We start from the raw sequence: 16,299 nt of genomic DNA, 5'->3' as shown, positions 1-16,299 counted from the left end.
AAGAATGAGCAGTTGGGAGAAACTGACCTTGTACACGTATAGTTCCTTTTTATGAGAATTTGGAGATTAGAGATTTAGAGAATTTATATGACTAGGGCTTTAACCAGATGACTTTTTTGTTTTTGATTGTGAAAGTGTGAAACCAGCCCACTGGTCATCACAATGTCAGTGACTGCATGCCAGTAGTTTGTGTAAACACAGTACGTTAAGGAAGATGACAAACCTCACAGATGACTTTCCAAAATGTATTAATCAGTAGTATGCAAAATAATACACACGCTTTACAGGAAGAGCACATTTCATCTGCTACTTTGACATATAAAATATTGAGACGTATAAGTGAAGTGAATTGATTTTATTGCACAAGACTCTTATTTTGACATTGTTTGAGAACGGTATGTCTTAGGAGAGATTCCGTAGTTTGAGCAGTCGTTAGCAAGCCCAGTCAACGCCGAGCCGCTATCAGTTTAGCCAGCCGCTTCTGCACAAGATTAGGTCCAGCTAGTACAGTAATATAGAAAGCCTCTGTCGCCTTCGTGCATTTATTGCAGGTTCTTGCAATAATTACCATGCATATGTCTGGAACTACTTGCCGCATGAATACAAACGGCTTTATGACAGTAGACGAAGCGAAAGCCATTGTCAGTGTTTGTTCGATGTAGCGAGCTAACTTTGTAAAAACAAATGATTTCCGCTCCTCTGCAGGCCCGTGGAAGCTTGGTTACGGTATACTCGCTCTGAACCGCCGCGCCGTCGTCACTCTTTTACATTCGAAGGTAAGTTTGTCCCGCCTTGTTTTTTTTTATCACTCGCCAGCCGAGCGCAGAGGTGTGTTTTGGACACGCGCCAGCGGTCCTCTCCGTCCGTCTCCGCTGCCGCAGTGGCGGAACGCCTCTCGCGCTAAGGTGGGACGTGTCGGGAACGGCCGGACGCTCGCGCTCGCGTTCTGTCGCTGTCCGGAGTTTAAACGTCATAATCGACAGGCATGAAATCGGCCCTCCGCCGAAACAGAGCGAGTGAGCTCGGTGGTGTTGACAATGAACGTCCCAGGCCTGCAGACAAAGCTTAAATAAATAAATAAATAAATAAGACTCCATAGACAACATTATTACGGCTCATATACTACAGTCATATACTACAGTTGCGGTTCAATATTGAACATTTGAATTTGAACTCATCCGTTTTCTTGTTTCTATGTTAAATGTCCTGTGTTTATGGTCGTGTGTGTGTGTGTGTGTGTGTGTGTGTGCGCGCGCGCGCGTGCTCAGACCACTAGCCTATTACTTTTCTACAGACGGTCATGTCGTCGGGCTCTGAGACGGTTCACTACATTCACCTGCACAACGCCAGCCAGTCTGTTCTGGAAGCCCTGCGGTCTCAGCGGCGGAAGGGGCTGTTCTGCGACGTCACCGTGCGGATTCACGACGCCTCACTGCGTGCGCACGCCTGCGTGCTGGCTGCCGGCAGCCCCTTCTTCCAGGACAAGCTGCTTCTGGGTCACTCGGAGATCTCTGTGCCACCCCTGGTCCCCGCGGAGACGGTGAAGCAGCTGGTGGACTTCATGTACAGCGGCTCGCTGGTGGTGCTGCACTCGCAGGCCCTCTGCATCCTTACGGCCGCCAGCATCCTGCAGATCAAGACCGTCATCGACGAGTGCACGCAGATCATCTCGCAGAAACGCGCCGCCGTCGGCCCGCTAGGGGGTGCCATGCCCAAGCAAGAGGAGCAGGGGGGTGGGAAGGGGCGGGAGGGCGCTAGTGGAGCGGGTGGGGCTCTGCAGGGGTATGGCTACCCAATGGGGGAGTGCGCACCTGGTGTGGGGGCGGGACCCACCCTGCCTGACCCTGGCCTCAGTGGAGGGGGGCAGGGAGAGGGTACTGGGCTGGACGGGGGCGGAGTCGGCGGTCTGATGCCGCTTGGGGAGCTGGGTGGGGGCTTGCTGTGCCGGGGGGAGGGGCTAGGTGGGGCTGGAGGTGGAGCCATGATGAAGCAGGCAAGCTGCACTCAGGAGATGAACTATATGCTGAACCAGAGCGCAGATCGAGGTGCTGTGCAGAACCAGAACCAAAGCCAGAACCTCCCCGAACCAGGCCGCGCCCAGATGAGCACCCCCGCCCCCATGGTACGGGACGGTCTCCGTGGCAACGGGGCGGAGTATGTGGGCGTTGGCGAGGAGCTGGGGGTGGGGATGGAGAGATTCAGCGAGGAGGAAGAGGTGGAAGATAGAGGGAGAGACGGAGAGAGAGAAAGGGGGGCAGGGCACAGCCGCAAACAGAGGCAGCCACTCCGACTACAGGTTTATAACTGCTTTATAATAGCCTTGTAACACCTTTATAACACCTCATAACAGCCTTATAACAGCATTATTAGCATGTTATTAATCAGTCTGCACTTAAACACTTCTTACCACACCATAGCAACTGTGCAGTGTAGTCACGTAATTCTTTGTCTCCTTGTGTATGTGTGCATGTACATGTTCGTGTGTGCACACCTGTGCGTGTGCGTGCGTGTATGTATATGTTTGTATATGTGTGCACATGTATGTGTGGGTTTGTAGGTGCTGGGAGCAGAGCAGGTGGTGGTAAAGGATGAAAGCGTGCAGGATGGGGAGGGTCTGTTTGAGCTGGACGAGAGGCGAGATACAACACATGATGCACACCAGCCTAGTTACAGCCAGGTAACTAACACACAAACATGAGCCTTGCTACAGCCAGGTAAAATACACACACACACACACACACACACACACCCCAGCATAAATAGAGCCAGGTAGCATGCACACACCCACCCACCCCAGTCTAGGTATAGCCAGGTAAAACACACGCCAATGTAGCTTTTAATTAAGTAAAACACACACAACCATATAACTTGCCTTGGCACAGTCAGACAACACATGTTCAGTATTTGCTATCGTTGTGCTTCTGTAGCTGACTTGGAAGATTAGGTAACAACACAGGTCATGAGAAAATTTAGAGAGTTTAGATTAGAGGCAGAACACACACATACTGTTAAATGGCCTAGGTCGAGTTTATGGATCTAGCGGAGCGGGGCTGAGTTTAGAGGACCTGTGTTGCTTAATGGACCTGGAAAACAAACAGAAAAATTGGTTCTATCTACCTAAAATGTAAGAGGTGCACCTGATGTTGATGTTACAGAGCTTAAGTTCAGAGTTTAGAGTTAAGCATATGTTCTTATTACATATACATATGTTCTTATTACATATAGGTAAGAGTGTGTGTGTGTGTATGTGTGTTTCAGGGTGGATTTTATGAAGAGCCGGGTGTGTTTGCTGGGGGTTACTGGCCACAAGCGGATACATCTCAGACTCTGGTATCCAACCCCCGCTCCCGTGGCAACAAACCGATGTCTCCGCCCACTTCCTCTCATAGCATCAATAACCAGGTTGGCTCTGAGCTGTCCCCATGCTGTTTACCCCCTTCTGCCCAAATCTGTTCACTGTGGAAACAGAACTGTAGTAGAGTTCACTGTAGTAGTAGTAGTACAGGTCACGGTAATTGTAGCACAGGTCACTGTAGTAGTAGTAGTAGTACAGTAGTAGAGTTTACTGTCGTAGTAGTTGGAGTACAGTTCACTGTTGTAGTATTAGTACTAGTACAGGTCACTAGTAGCAGAGTTCACTGTAGTAGCAGAGTAGTGCAGGTCACTAGTAGTAGTATAGTACACTAGTAGTACAGTAGTAGAGTTCACTGTACTAGTAGTAGAGTAGTACAGGTAACTGGTAGTAGTAGAGTAGTACTACTCATTGTAATGGTAGTACAGGTCACTGTAGTAGTAGTACAGGTCACTAGTAGTAGTACAGGTCACGGTGGTAGTAGTACAGGTCACTAGTAGTACAGCAGTACAGGTCACTGTAATAGTAGTAGTAGTAGTACAGGTCACTAGTAGTAGTACAGGTCACGGTGGTAGTAGTACAGTAGTAGCGTTCACTGTGTTAGTAGTAGTACAGTTCTGTTGTAGTAGTAGTAGTACTAATATAGGTCACTAGTAGCAGAGTTCACTGTAGTAGCAGTACAGTTCACTACTACACTAGTACAGGTCACTGTAAATAGTAGTACAGGTCACTGTAGTAGTACAGTTGTACAGGTCACTGTAGTACTAGTAGTAGTAGTAGTAGTAGTAGTGGAGTTCACTGTAGTACAGTAGTAGTAGAGTAGTACAGGTCACTGTAGTAGTAGTAGTACAGTTGTAGAGTTCACTGTAGTAATACAGTTCACTGTAGTAGTACTAGAGTTTACTGTAGTATTGGTAGAATAGTACAGGTCACTGTAGTAGTAGTAGAGTTTACTGTAGTAGTAGAGTACAGTTCACTTTAGTAGTAGCAGTACAGTAGTAGAGTTCACTGTAGTACTAGTAGAGGTCACTGTTGTAGTAGAGTAGTACAGGTCACTGTAGTAGTAGAGTTCACTGCAGTAGTACAGGTCATTGTAGTAATAGTGTAGTAGTAGAGTTCACTGTAGTACTAGTAGAGGTCACTGTTGTAGTAGTAGAGTAGTACAGGTCACTGTAGTAGTAGTAGAGTTCACTGTAGTAGCAGGAGATTAATACCATAGTACATTAAGGTACAGTATAATTACAGTAGCTCCCTATATAAACATTTCTGGTCACACTGTCACATTAGGTTAGTGACGGGAGGAGACCCTCTTCATACTCCGTTACTCTACGTACTTATATATTGTTCAAGAGATTATCCAGATACTGATGTCTAAACACTGATCACATGTTGTTAACGGGAGCCAAGATGGTGTCAAGTCGCGGGTTCAGTTTGAGCCGCTGGTGTTACTCTTGCTCACTGCACGTCACACAGCGTATGGCGGTTTGGTGCAGTGTTTAGTTTTCTGCTGAACCCAGCTGTTTATTGTTTTCTAGATGCTCTTTCAGTATCCTGTCAGTGAATCACAGCCATCCTCCTTCTTTGTGGGCGGGCCTATGGGGATTGACAACATGGCAGAGACATGTCAGCAGGCACCTCCCCCTGCCCCACTGACCCCAGCCCCGCCCCCTCCTGCACAGCCATGTATCGCTGGTCCGAGTTTTACGGCTCAGGGTTCAGAGACGTCGTTTGACTGCAGCCACTGCGGAAAGTCCCTGCGCTCACGCAAGAACTACAGCAAGCACATGTTCATCCACTCTGGTAAACACATAAACACACATATACATGCACACGCACACATGTACTTGGATCACACACTCCCAGTTACATATATTCATGCAGACACATACAAACACACATGAATACACAACCACATACAAGGCAAGAACTACAGCAATCATGTTCACATATTCATGCACACGAACGTGCTTGCACATGTACACACACATGCGTGCACATGCACACACCCTTGCACATTCATGCCAACACACTTCACACTCATGTTGTTTCTGTAAGTGACAGGTCAGGCTGTAATGTAAACTTATTTTATTCATCCGTGTGTGTGTGTATGTGTTTGTGTGTGCGCAGGTCAGAAGCCCCACCAATGCAGTATCTGCTGGCGGTCCTTCTCGCTGCGTGACTACCTGCTGAAGCACATGGTGGTGCACACAGGTGTGCGTGCATTCCAGTGTTCTGTGTGCAGCAAGCGCTTCACCCAGAAGAGTTCGCTCAACGTGCACATGCGCACACACCGCGTCGAGCGTACCTTCTCCTGTGCCGTGTGTCACCGGGCCTTCACACACCGCACACTGCTTGAACGCCACGCCCTCCAGCACCAGCACCCACCGCCAATCAAACCACCCACTAATCACATGGAGCAGGGCACTGGTGGCATGGGTGGGGCCGGTGGCACGGGGCCTGCGTCCTAGAGTGATGGGGGGGGGGGGGTGGATGTGATTCGGAGTTGCCAGGCTACCTCGTAGGTGAAGGCGGAGTTTGCAGTGGAAATTGTGGAGGAGACATCTGCATTTATTTAAAACAGAAAACAAATGACACATGCCGTGCCCTGTGTCAGTTACTTAAAGTAAAACCTAGAGAGAAACAAAATGTTCATTGTTTGCTTCTCCCACCCTCATACTGCCTCTGGGCCTAAAAACCTGAAATTGAGCACAGACCACACCTGCCCCCACCCCTCTCCCCAGCACCTGTAGAGGTGTTCTCAGATCATGTCCATCACGAGAGAACGAGCAGTTAATTTAGAAGACATGATTTAAAACCAGATTTGTATTTAAAAATGCATACAAAAAAGCAAACACACACATGCACGCACACATACACACATGAGCCTTTCAAGAGACTGAAGGGATGAGTATGTCTCCTCCACTAACTGACTCACAGATTTATGGTGCCATTGAAGAGCAGCTTCATCAACCAGAAAAACCTCAGAAATAAACACGCAAACACACACTCAAGGGTTAGGGTTAACCTTAACCTCAGAAACAAACATTCAGAGACTGGACTTGCACACACAAACAGGGGTTTAGGGTTAAGCGGGACTCTTACACTAGGGTTGGGGTAAACCCTAATCTGTACCTCAGAAACAAACACTTAGAGACCAGACTTTCTCTTTCAAAATACATGAACACACAAATTAATCTGATAAGGTCTTTAACAGTCAGAGGATCAGAGAAGCACTATTGGGACAGAAAGCATTTATGAAACATTTTGTGCAGTATTCATGTGTATGACACAATTGTCTTATGACATTATTGGTATTGAACATGTTTTTATCTCTCAATATTGTTTTTTTAAAAAAAAAACGTTTTTAAACAGTTGTTTTTCTGTTTGTATATGTTTGTCATTGTTCTGTTTCGTTAAACGTGATGAAACTGTTTTTAAACCTGTCATCCGAAACCACCCAGACCTCAGGAAAGCCCAGCAGGCTGCTGGTGCTCAGAGAAACACTTTTATACGTCCAAGGCTTTTTCAGCGCTTATGCTTTGAACTTTAATAATGTGTGCACATAAACTTTAGGCTTAATTGTATTTTTGTGGGAAGAGGAGGTCTACGTTTTGCTCATATGCAGAAAGCTTGTAAGAGAAAATGCAAACAGTTAATCTATTTATGTACTGCTGTGTTTGAGATTTGCTTCTCTAACCCTGGCTATTGCTCTGTGTGTTTTTAATTGACTGCTATATTGTACTCTGTTACTAAATGCTTGAGTTATGAGCTGTTTATGTGCCCAGCATGCATTGAGTGTAAAACTGCATGGAGCCACATTAAATCCAAATAATGTTGTAATCGTGTACAGGTATCTGTGTGTGAGACTCTTCATGTATTAGTGACAGTGTGTGTTCTTTAATAAGAGTGGTGAGTTTTCTTAGGTGTCTCTGCATTGTAAGTAGGTCATTTAGTTGCTAATTGTCCTCAACAAACAAATGAGCAACAGGTTATTGGTGCTTAACGCCTTGTCTTGGATTTGCTGTAAGGCAGACACGTTTTGGCTCGTCAACGTGGTGTTGAAACAGAATTCTGTTGAATATGGGCCCCTGTGCCTCTTGTGTACCCCTTTGGACAGCCACTGCACAAGGAAGCGTGCAGAACGTAATGTTTGAGTTCCTCATTATTCTTCAATAAGATCTTAATGTCATAAGGATTTGTAGGTGTTATAGACAGCTCTATGTTCCTGACGAGCCAGAGCCCAGGGTGATGCACTTCTCAGAGAAAAAAAATATTTTGGTGGGTTTTTTTGGACTTTGAAACACCAAGTTATGTAGCTTTAAAAGCATCCTGTGTACATCCTAGTAAATGGTATGTTAACTCATCTTTGAGTAGGTATAGGTTTATTCACTCTGATTACTGAAGAATCAGACACAACAGGGTTAGTCAATCTGGTTACTGAGCAAAATTAGATACGGGTTTATTCAGTCTGATTACAGAGCAGAATCAGACACACCAGGGTTATTCAGTCTGATTTACTGAGCCCTGCACAGGCTGAATCAGACACTGTGATTGTTCAGTCTGATTACTGAGCACTGCATGGACTGAGCAGAACTTTTATTCTTTTATGTTTGAGACATACTTTTATTCTCCAGTACTTGTCAGGTGCAGGAATGTACATTGGTGGAAACTTCTGAACCGTGCTGAGTCCAGCACTGACATTATTGACTGTGGAGTACATACACTACACACGCCAAGAACACGTCATGTACAGTATGTAGAGAGTTACATTAGGTGTAAATAAATAAAGTTAGGGAAAATGTCGATTTACATAATTCATTAATGATTTTTTTTTTTTAAACAGATTCAAGAAATCTCCTGAACTGTGCAGTGCTGTGTGTTTCCTGTATCACAGTTGTAAAGGCTCAGTTACAGAGGTGTGAAACTGCTTACGGACACCAGACAGCTGACAGAAATGTGAACAAACCAGCTGAACACAGTCGGTAACGTCAACCGTGCACCTGTGTGCGTCAGGCTCAGTTATTTAGTCGAGTTCTTTAATTTACATCAATAAACATAATTTCCAAACGATTAGATATTCCATTGTAGCTCTCTAACTTGCCTGTTTAACGCATTTTTCTTTTTTTAGTAGACAGGGGTTTATTCAATCTATTTTAACTGGCTTTTTGGAATATCTTACAGTCACTTAAGAGGTCAGCTTGTAAGGGTGGGGTTTTCAGATTCAGATATTGTGGAAAGGGAAAATCTCCACAAGCTAGGGTTTGGGAAACAGATGTTACAAATAGATCAACAATTTTCAGACATTTTGTCCCAAAGTTACATGTATTCGTATTAAAGTAATTCGTATTTATCAGCTGTGCCCCACATAAAGATTTATTATTCTTAGTTTTCTTTTATTCTCGCGCCTAAAACGGAGCAGGTCGTGGGCGGAAATGACGCCACACTGTGTGCGGAAGTGTGTCACGGCTGAAGTGATCATAAATACACAACTTCACTGCGCTTCACAGCAGCGTCTAAGGACATTTTAAAAGCATTTGTGGGGTGGAGTGTCTGTGCCCGGTAACTTACCACGTCGATCGCAGTTTCTTTTGAACAGACGGGTATTAACGCGTGAGCGGGCATACACGGAGTGTGTTTAAGAGCTGCAGGAACATCCCGCACGGAGGCGCTGTTTATCGTCGCTAACCTTCACGTTCAAAGCTCACTGCCTTTGCAGGGCTTCTCCAAGCGTGGACGGTAGTAAGTAGACGAGTGAACTTGCTCCGTAGAGCCCTGCCTCCACTGCACTGATTACAAGCGCGTTGCTCGCGCTTTACTCCCGCGGTCCGTGCTTTGGGACTGAATCAGCAAAGCGTAAAGTTACGGGTTTACTCTAACGACCGGACATGATCATGTTAAGTTGGCTCCGAGTTTCCCCGAACAATCGGACGTAATCATGTTTTGTACACATGTACACCTTTTATGGTCGAGCCCTTGTCCACTGTATGTAGATGAAATGTCAACCTGAAGCTAACTTCGCCATCCCGATAGCATTGCTATATATACATATATATTATAGGGAGAGTTTAACAGAAGCATTTTGCTCGCACAGCTGATGAAAGACAAATGCTTTTCTGGAAACTGTACTTTACTACAATGTTGAATATCTCTTACTACAGTACACTGCAGTTACGTGGATCCTGCTTCGGAGGATTTTATACATACATGCATACATGCATATCTGTTTGCTTTGTCACTTGTTGCTATGGCAGCAATGACATTTGGAAACTCAAAGAAAAAGACCTGCTCTGCACTCTTGGAACTTTATAACCACATGGGATGAAAGTTATGATCTGTATGCGCTCCACCAAGGCCTACTTGGTTCAGTCCAGCCTGTCCTCTCCGTAGAGACTGACACTAATCGACGACAAATCTGGCTTTCTGATTACTGTTGGCATAGGTGCATAGAAAGCTTGTTCTCCAAAAAACCGTAACAGGAATAACAGACTATCTGAACGTGTTGAAATAAACCCTCGCCAGGCGCTAAGATTGATCTCATATCTGGTTTAATGGGTTTCAACTCGGGCGGGCGCTTAATGAGCGGCGGCGGTGTAATGTACCTCAATATTGGGGTGTAATGTAGCGCTGAAAGAGCCACGACACGCAAATATGTAACGTTTGTGCAATTAAACATACCTGTAGGGAAGTTCAGCTCTTATCAAATCTTTGTACTGTTTGTGTGTGTGTGTGTGTGTTTTTTATTTTTATTTATTTTATATTTTTTTTTAGACTTCTTTCTACAAATTATGATTTCTCAGGCGTGTCTCCGTGGTAACCGGCTGGTTCTGCACGTGCTCGGTAGACAGGCAGCGCGGAGCAGTTCCTGCGATGTTCCGTTTGTTCAGACCGACTCTCGCCATGAACTGGATGCTCACACACTTGCTCAAACACACACAGCCTCACTCTTCTCACAGTCTTCCATTGGAGCCTTCTTCCAGGAAAAGCCTGTACTCAGAAATCCGTTTACCCAGGATGCACTGCTCAGAGGATACCTGCGCAGACACGTGCCTCTGCAGGTGCACACACGCACACCTGTACAGGAGACTATTGTACCAAACACACACACCTGTACAGGAGAGCATTACCCCAAACACACACCTATACATGAGTCACAGGATGCCTACAGGAGATCACACCACAATCACCCACGTACAAACCCGCAAACACACTACATACAGTCACATGCACAAATCCATAACATACAGTTGTCTTATAAGGAGGGTTTAGAATATGTCATTTTTAACATACAAATATTGTGTGTGCATGTATGCATTATGTGTTTGTGTATGTGTGTGCTGTAGGAGGTGGAGTCTGACTTGTCCCGGTTTGGCCAGCGTGTTGTGGATGAGATTGATGAACTGGGCCGCCAGTGTGAGCAGAATCCCCCTCACCTGCAGCAATATGAAGCGTGGGGTCGCCGCGTTGACCGCATTATCACCTGCCCTGCTTGGACTCGCCTAAAGCACATCTCCGCACAGGAAGGCATGGTTGCTGCGGGATACGAGAGACGCTTTAAAGAGTGGAGGTGGACACCCCCACACACCCCCTGTACACCCACATATACCCCCTTATACCCCCCCCGTACACTCTCTCTATATCCCCCACACCCCCCATACACCCACATATACCCCCCCGTACACTCTCCCTATATCCCCCACATACTCCCCATATACCCACATATACCCCCTTATACCCCCCGTACACTCTCCCTATATCCCCCACATACCCCCCGTACACCCACATATACCCCCTTATACCCCCCCGCACACACTCCATATATCCCTCACATACCCCCCGTACACCCACATATCCCCCCTTATACCCCCCCGCACACTCTCCATATATCCCCCACATACCCCCCCGTACACCCACATATACCCACTTATACCCTGCCCGTACACTCTCCATATATCCCCCCATACACCCACATATACCCCCTTATAGCCCCCCCGTACACTCTCTATATATCCCCCACATACCCCTCGTACACCCACATATACCCCCTTATACCCCCCGTACACTCTTCATATATTCCCCACACCCTCCGTACACCCTTGTGTACTTCCCATATTCCCTCTTATCCACCCTGTATACCCTCGTCATGCTCTCCTACAACCCCAACAGCCTTCTACACCTCGGTATACCCCCCTGTACAGCCTCTACATGACCCATTATTGCCAGAATCATTGGCAGTCTTCATTACTGCACTCCTCTCAAATGAGATGAAATGAGAAAATGAGTCCTTAAGAATCAGAAAATAGAAAAGAAGATCAAAAATGCCTGTGGATGAAGAGCAGAGATTGTTGGGAAAAAGGTGCAGGTAACAATCTGGCAATCTGAGGCTAAGAAAAGCTATATTAGCCAAACATGAAGCCCTTAATAATGCTAACAAAAACCCAAACACTAATGCTAACCCAAACACTAACACTCTCTCTAGCTCTAATGCTAACCCAAGTGCAACACTCTCTCCACCTCTTAACACTAACCCAAACTCCAGCATTCTAACTCTAATGTTGTTGCTAATGCAAATTCTTACACAAAATCTAATCCAGCAATTGGCGTAGCATGAATGCCAACCTTCACACAGAGGGCATAACATGACTGACATCCTTCACACTAACTAACTTCACTCTAACATAACACTAACCCCAGCTGTGTCTGAGGTGTCTGTTACATGGTTAAAGCTTTGTATGAATCAGAGCTTTAAACATCAAGGAGTTTAATGGATTACCTGCCAGGTTCACTAATGAAGGTGTGTGCGTGTGTGTATGTGCGTATGCATGGGTGTGTGTAGTCGTCTGTATCAGATGAGTAATGAAGGTGTGTGTGTGTGCGTGTATGTGTGGTCGTGTGTATCAGATGAGTAATAAAGGTGTGTGTGTAGTCATGTGTATCAGATGAGTAATGAAGGTGTGTGTGTGTGTGTGTGTGTGTGTGTGTGTGTGTAGTCGTGTGTATCAGATGAGTAATGAAGGTGTGTGTGTGTGTAGTCGTGTGTATCAGATGAGTAATGAAGGTGTGTGTGTGCCTGTGTGTATGCACAGGTGTGTGTAGTCGTGTGTATTAGATGGGTAATGAAGGGGTGTGTGTATGTGTGTGTGTGTGTGTGTGTAGTCGTGTGTATCAGATGAGTAAGCTCTACCTGTATGCTCCGTCTGCTGGCCTCTATACCTGCCCACTTGCTATGACTGATGGAGCTGCTAAAGTCATAGAGGTAACACCACACACACACACACACACACACACACATTTACACCCCACCCCCAACTCCACACCCACGCATGCTTGCAACACAAACGCACAGCACATGTATAGGTCCCCTGGTACAGCCCTTAGGGAATGGTGCTTATGCTAGCTCACCTGGTAGAGCTAACATGATGAGCTAACGCACGGATGCACACCTGGAGACTAACTAATGCACAGACTGACACCTGGAGACGAGCTAACGCACAGACTGATTTATATTGTTCATGGATGATGCAGAGGTGGCTAAAATGTGCCCTCCTGAACTGGAAATGCTCATCATTTACTTCATACATACACACACACACACACACACGCACAGACACAGACATGCTCAAACATACAAACAAACAAAAACATAGACACACTTGGTTACGTGCCTTAACACTCAGTTCTTTTTTGATTTCTAAAATAGAATAAACCTGCGAGCGAGTCCTGCATCACGCACAACTGACACCCGCTTGAGAAGTGAATACACATATGCTTCAGGAGTGAATACACACCCACTGTACATAGACACACTATACAAATATACACACACTCTTGAGGAGTGAATACAAACCTAATTCAGGATTAAATACACACCCACTACATGCACTGTATAAATATACACCCAAATACACACCCACTGTTCAGGAGTGAATACACACACTGTACTCACATACTATACTAATACACACACACACTGTTCAGGGGTGAGAGCTCGGGAGGGAAGCCCTCTTTTCGGTTTTAAGAGGTAGATTTTTGGAATTGTCTATTTGGCAATAAAGCCATTCATAAATGCATATGTGTCTGTTTCTGTGTGTGTGTGTGTGTAGTCTCTGGGTATGCCTGTTAAGGAGATGTTTGAACGTCTGACTACTCGGGATGAGCAGAGATTCTGGACATCAGGCCAGTGGATGACTGAGCGAAAGGGGGGCTCAGACGTTGGTGAGATACACACACACACACACACACACACACACACACACACACACACACACACACACTCTCTCTCTTTACATATATACACACACAGTGAAAGGAGGCTCAGATGTGGGTGAGACAAACGTGCGCACACACACATTTTACCCGCACTTTACATACATACACACACACTGAGTGAAGGGAGGTTCATATGTGGTTAGACATACACACACACACACACACACACACACACACACACACACACACAAGGCACTGTAAATACACACTGCGAACACACTGTACGCACTACACATGCTATACACAGATAACACTGTACACATACTACACACACAAACTACTGTGTACACACTATACACACACTGTATACATACACACAAACACACTGTACATACTGCACACACTACACAGGCACACTGCACACAGGTACACATACACTGTACATACACACAAACTACACACACTACACACTCCACTGTACATACACATTGTGCACAAACTATGCATGCACTATGCACACTACAGATATTACACGCATGCTGTACACACACTACACACTGGACACATACTACATACATGTGCTGTATACACACACTGCACACACTATGCATACACTGTATATGCACTATACATGTAAATATTGTACACACACATTAAAACAAATACAATATGAATACACACATATTGTACACACCTACTATGCGCGCGCGCACACACACACACACACACACACACATACACACACACACACTATATACACATATTGTACACACTGCTAAATACCAAAAACGTAAATGTGTGTATTTGTATTGCCTGTATGTATTTATATCGCGCGTGTGTGTGTGCAGATGCTCTTATCCAGAGCGACTTACAAAAGTGCTTTGTCATTTACTCTTAGAATCCTAGCCAGTACAGTAGGTTAGAGGGCAAGATATTGAACTAGATTTGAACTAGAATACTGTAGAAATACAATCAATGCTGATGCCTAGAAGTGCAAAACACGTATAAGCTCAGCCAATGATAAGTGTAATAATACACTATACACACACATTATACACACACTATACGCAGACTATACACACTCAATAAAAATTATCTGTATTAACATTAATATACAACTTATTTGCTTACAAGTTAAAGGTTTATGGTGTTGTGAAATTACTGTGTTGCCATAGCAAATGGCACAGAGACGGTTGCCTGGCGACAAGAGGATGGGTGGTACCGGCTGCGTGGCTTTAAATGGTTCACTTCTGCAACGGATGCCGACGTCACCCTCATACTCGCACGCACCGCAGATAATAATGGCAATGTCACACCGGTACACAGTCTATCTCTCTCTCTCGCTCTCTCTCTCTCCCCCCCCCCCCCCAACAAACACAAACACACTCGCATGCATCGCAGATAATAATGGCAGTGTCATACTGGTACACCACTCAGACACACACGCATGACCCTCACACCCGTGCACATTGCAGATAATAATGACAGTGTGACACGCATGCAGCATGGTAATTATCACAGATAGGAATATCATCTAATTTCCCTCTGCTTAGGAAAGAATGAAAACTTGTTAGCTTGTAACTTGTTAAGTGGCAAACCCATCATAATGGATAACCAGTTATACTGAAAGGCTCATTGTAGTTCAAAACCGGTCATAGTGCAAAATCCATCATATTAAAAAAAACAGTCATAATGGAAACCCTGTTATAGTGAAAGACTTGCTGTAATGCAAAAACAGTTATTGTGCAAAACCTGTTATACTGGAAATCTTGTTTTAGTGCAAAACCCGTTATAGTGCAAAACCCATTAGAATGGATAACCTGTTATAGGGCAACACCCGTTATAATGGAAAACGTGTTCTAGTGCAAAACCTGTGTTGGTGCCAAACATTATAGTGTGAAACCCATTTTATTGCAAAACCTGTTTTAGTGCAAACTGTATTTTACTGTAAAACCTGTTATAGTGCAAAACCTGCAATAATGCAAAATGGAAAACCTGTTATAGTGCAAGACTTGCTTTAATGCAACACCTGTTAAAGTGCAAAACCTCTTATACTGGAAAACCCATTTTATTGCAAAGCCCATTATAGTGCAATGCCTGTTATAGTGCAAAAACCACTATAATGGAAAACCTGTTATAGTACAAAACCGGTTATAATGGAAAACCCGTTATATTTAATATCTAAATCATGCTTTAATGGAAGGTTAATTAAAGCTCCTCCCCCAGGGCAGTGTGGGCGTGTCTCTGTTCTGTGCCGAAGTTTGGCAGTCAGATGGAAACATTAATGGAGTTGAAATACAGAGACTTAAGGACAAACTGGGCACCAGACAGTTGCCCACTGCTGAGCTACTGCTGGACGGCATGCAAGCTAAATTGGTACACACACACACTCGCATACACACACGCGCACGAACACACACATATGCACCATTCAGACACACCATACACAACACAAACCCACACACCATATTCAGACACACAGACAATACATACGTTCACTTCTACACACACATGTAGGCATGCATAAGCTTCTATCCCCAGTATATTGTATATATTCTGTATATTGTATGTTAATTGTAATGGAAGTTTCTGCAGAAAGCTGATCATACCCCCCCCGGTGTGCATATGTGTACGTGTGTGTGTTTGTGTTGTAGCTGTCAGAGGAAGGGAGGGGTGTGGCCTCCATAGCCAACATGCTGACTCTCACTCGCATCCATAACACGGTGTCTGCTGTTGCAGCT

General features: G+C 45.1%; 2 protein-coding genes across 5 annotated transcripts in view; both read left to right on the top strand.

Annotated features, from left to right (window-relative positions):
- Positions 1-350: 350 nt before the first annotated feature.
- zbtb45 (zinc finger and BTB domain containing 45) lies at positions 351-5,820 on the top strand. The gene is made up of 6 exons (XM_035534741.1): positions 351-776; positions 1,295-2,296; positions 2,558-2,677; positions 3,259-3,402; positions 4,888-5,152; positions 5,480-5,820. The coding sequence occupies exons 2-6, from the start codon at positions 1,301-1,303 to the stop codon at positions 5,818-5,820; spliced, it is 1,866 nt and encodes a 621-aa protein (XP_035390634.1). The 5' UTR covers positions 351-776; positions 1,295-1,300.
- A 2,996-nt stretch (positions 5,821-8,816) lies between these two features.
- LOC113567715 (acyl-CoA dehydrogenase family member 11-like) overlaps positions 8,817-16,299 on the top strand; it is an 18,216-nt gene continuing 10,733 nt past the window's right edge. For 2 of the 4 annotated variants that reach the window (XM_035534933.1, XM_035534936.1), the window contains exons 1-8: positions 8,817-9,091; positions 10,121-10,407; positions 10,693-10,916; positions 12,506-12,605; positions 13,453-13,564; positions 14,734-14,876; positions 15,785-15,934; positions 16,213-16,299. The exon at positions 16,213-16,299 is cut by the window's right edge and continues 8 nt beyond it. In XM_035534933.1, coding sequence (XP_035390826.1) covers positions 10,138-10,407; positions 10,693-10,916; positions 12,506-12,605; positions 13,453-13,564; positions 14,734-14,876; positions 15,785-15,934; positions 16,213-16,299 — 1,086 coding nt within the window. In that variant the 5' untranslated portion in view covers positions 8,817-9,091; positions 10,121-10,137. Of the gene's footprint in view, positions 9,792-10,120; positions 10,408-10,692; positions 10,917-12,505; positions 12,606-13,452; positions 13,565-14,733; positions 14,877-15,784; positions 15,935-16,212 lie in introns of all 4 variants that reach the window. The other 2 variants (XM_035534934.1, XM_035534935.1) reach the window with 2 other exon arrangements.

Source organism: Electrophorus electricus, chromosome 16 (assembly GCF_013358815.1).
Source record: "Electrophorus electricus isolate fEleEle1 chromosome 16, fEleEle1.pri, whole genome shotgun sequence".
NCBI lineage: Eukaryota > Metazoa > Chordata > Actinopteri > Gymnotiformes > Gymnotidae > Electrophorus > Electrophorus electricus.
This window is presented reverse-complemented; position numbering and strand designations above follow the sequence as displayed.

Bases quoted from the DNA above. Each gene is read 5' to 3' on its own strand.
- zbtb45 (XM_035534741.1), top strand. From the start codon at position 1,301: ATGTCGTCGGGCTCTGAGACGGTTCACTACATTCACCTGCACAACGCC. The intron at 2,678-3,258 runs GTAACTAACACA...TGTGTGTTTCAG, and splicing joins ACCAGCCTAGTTACAGCCAG to GGTGGATTTTATGAAGAGCC. The intron at 3,403-4,887 runs GTTGGCTCTGAG...ATTGTTTTCTAG, and splicing joins CTCATAGCATCAATAACCAG to ATGCTCTTTCAGTATCCTGT.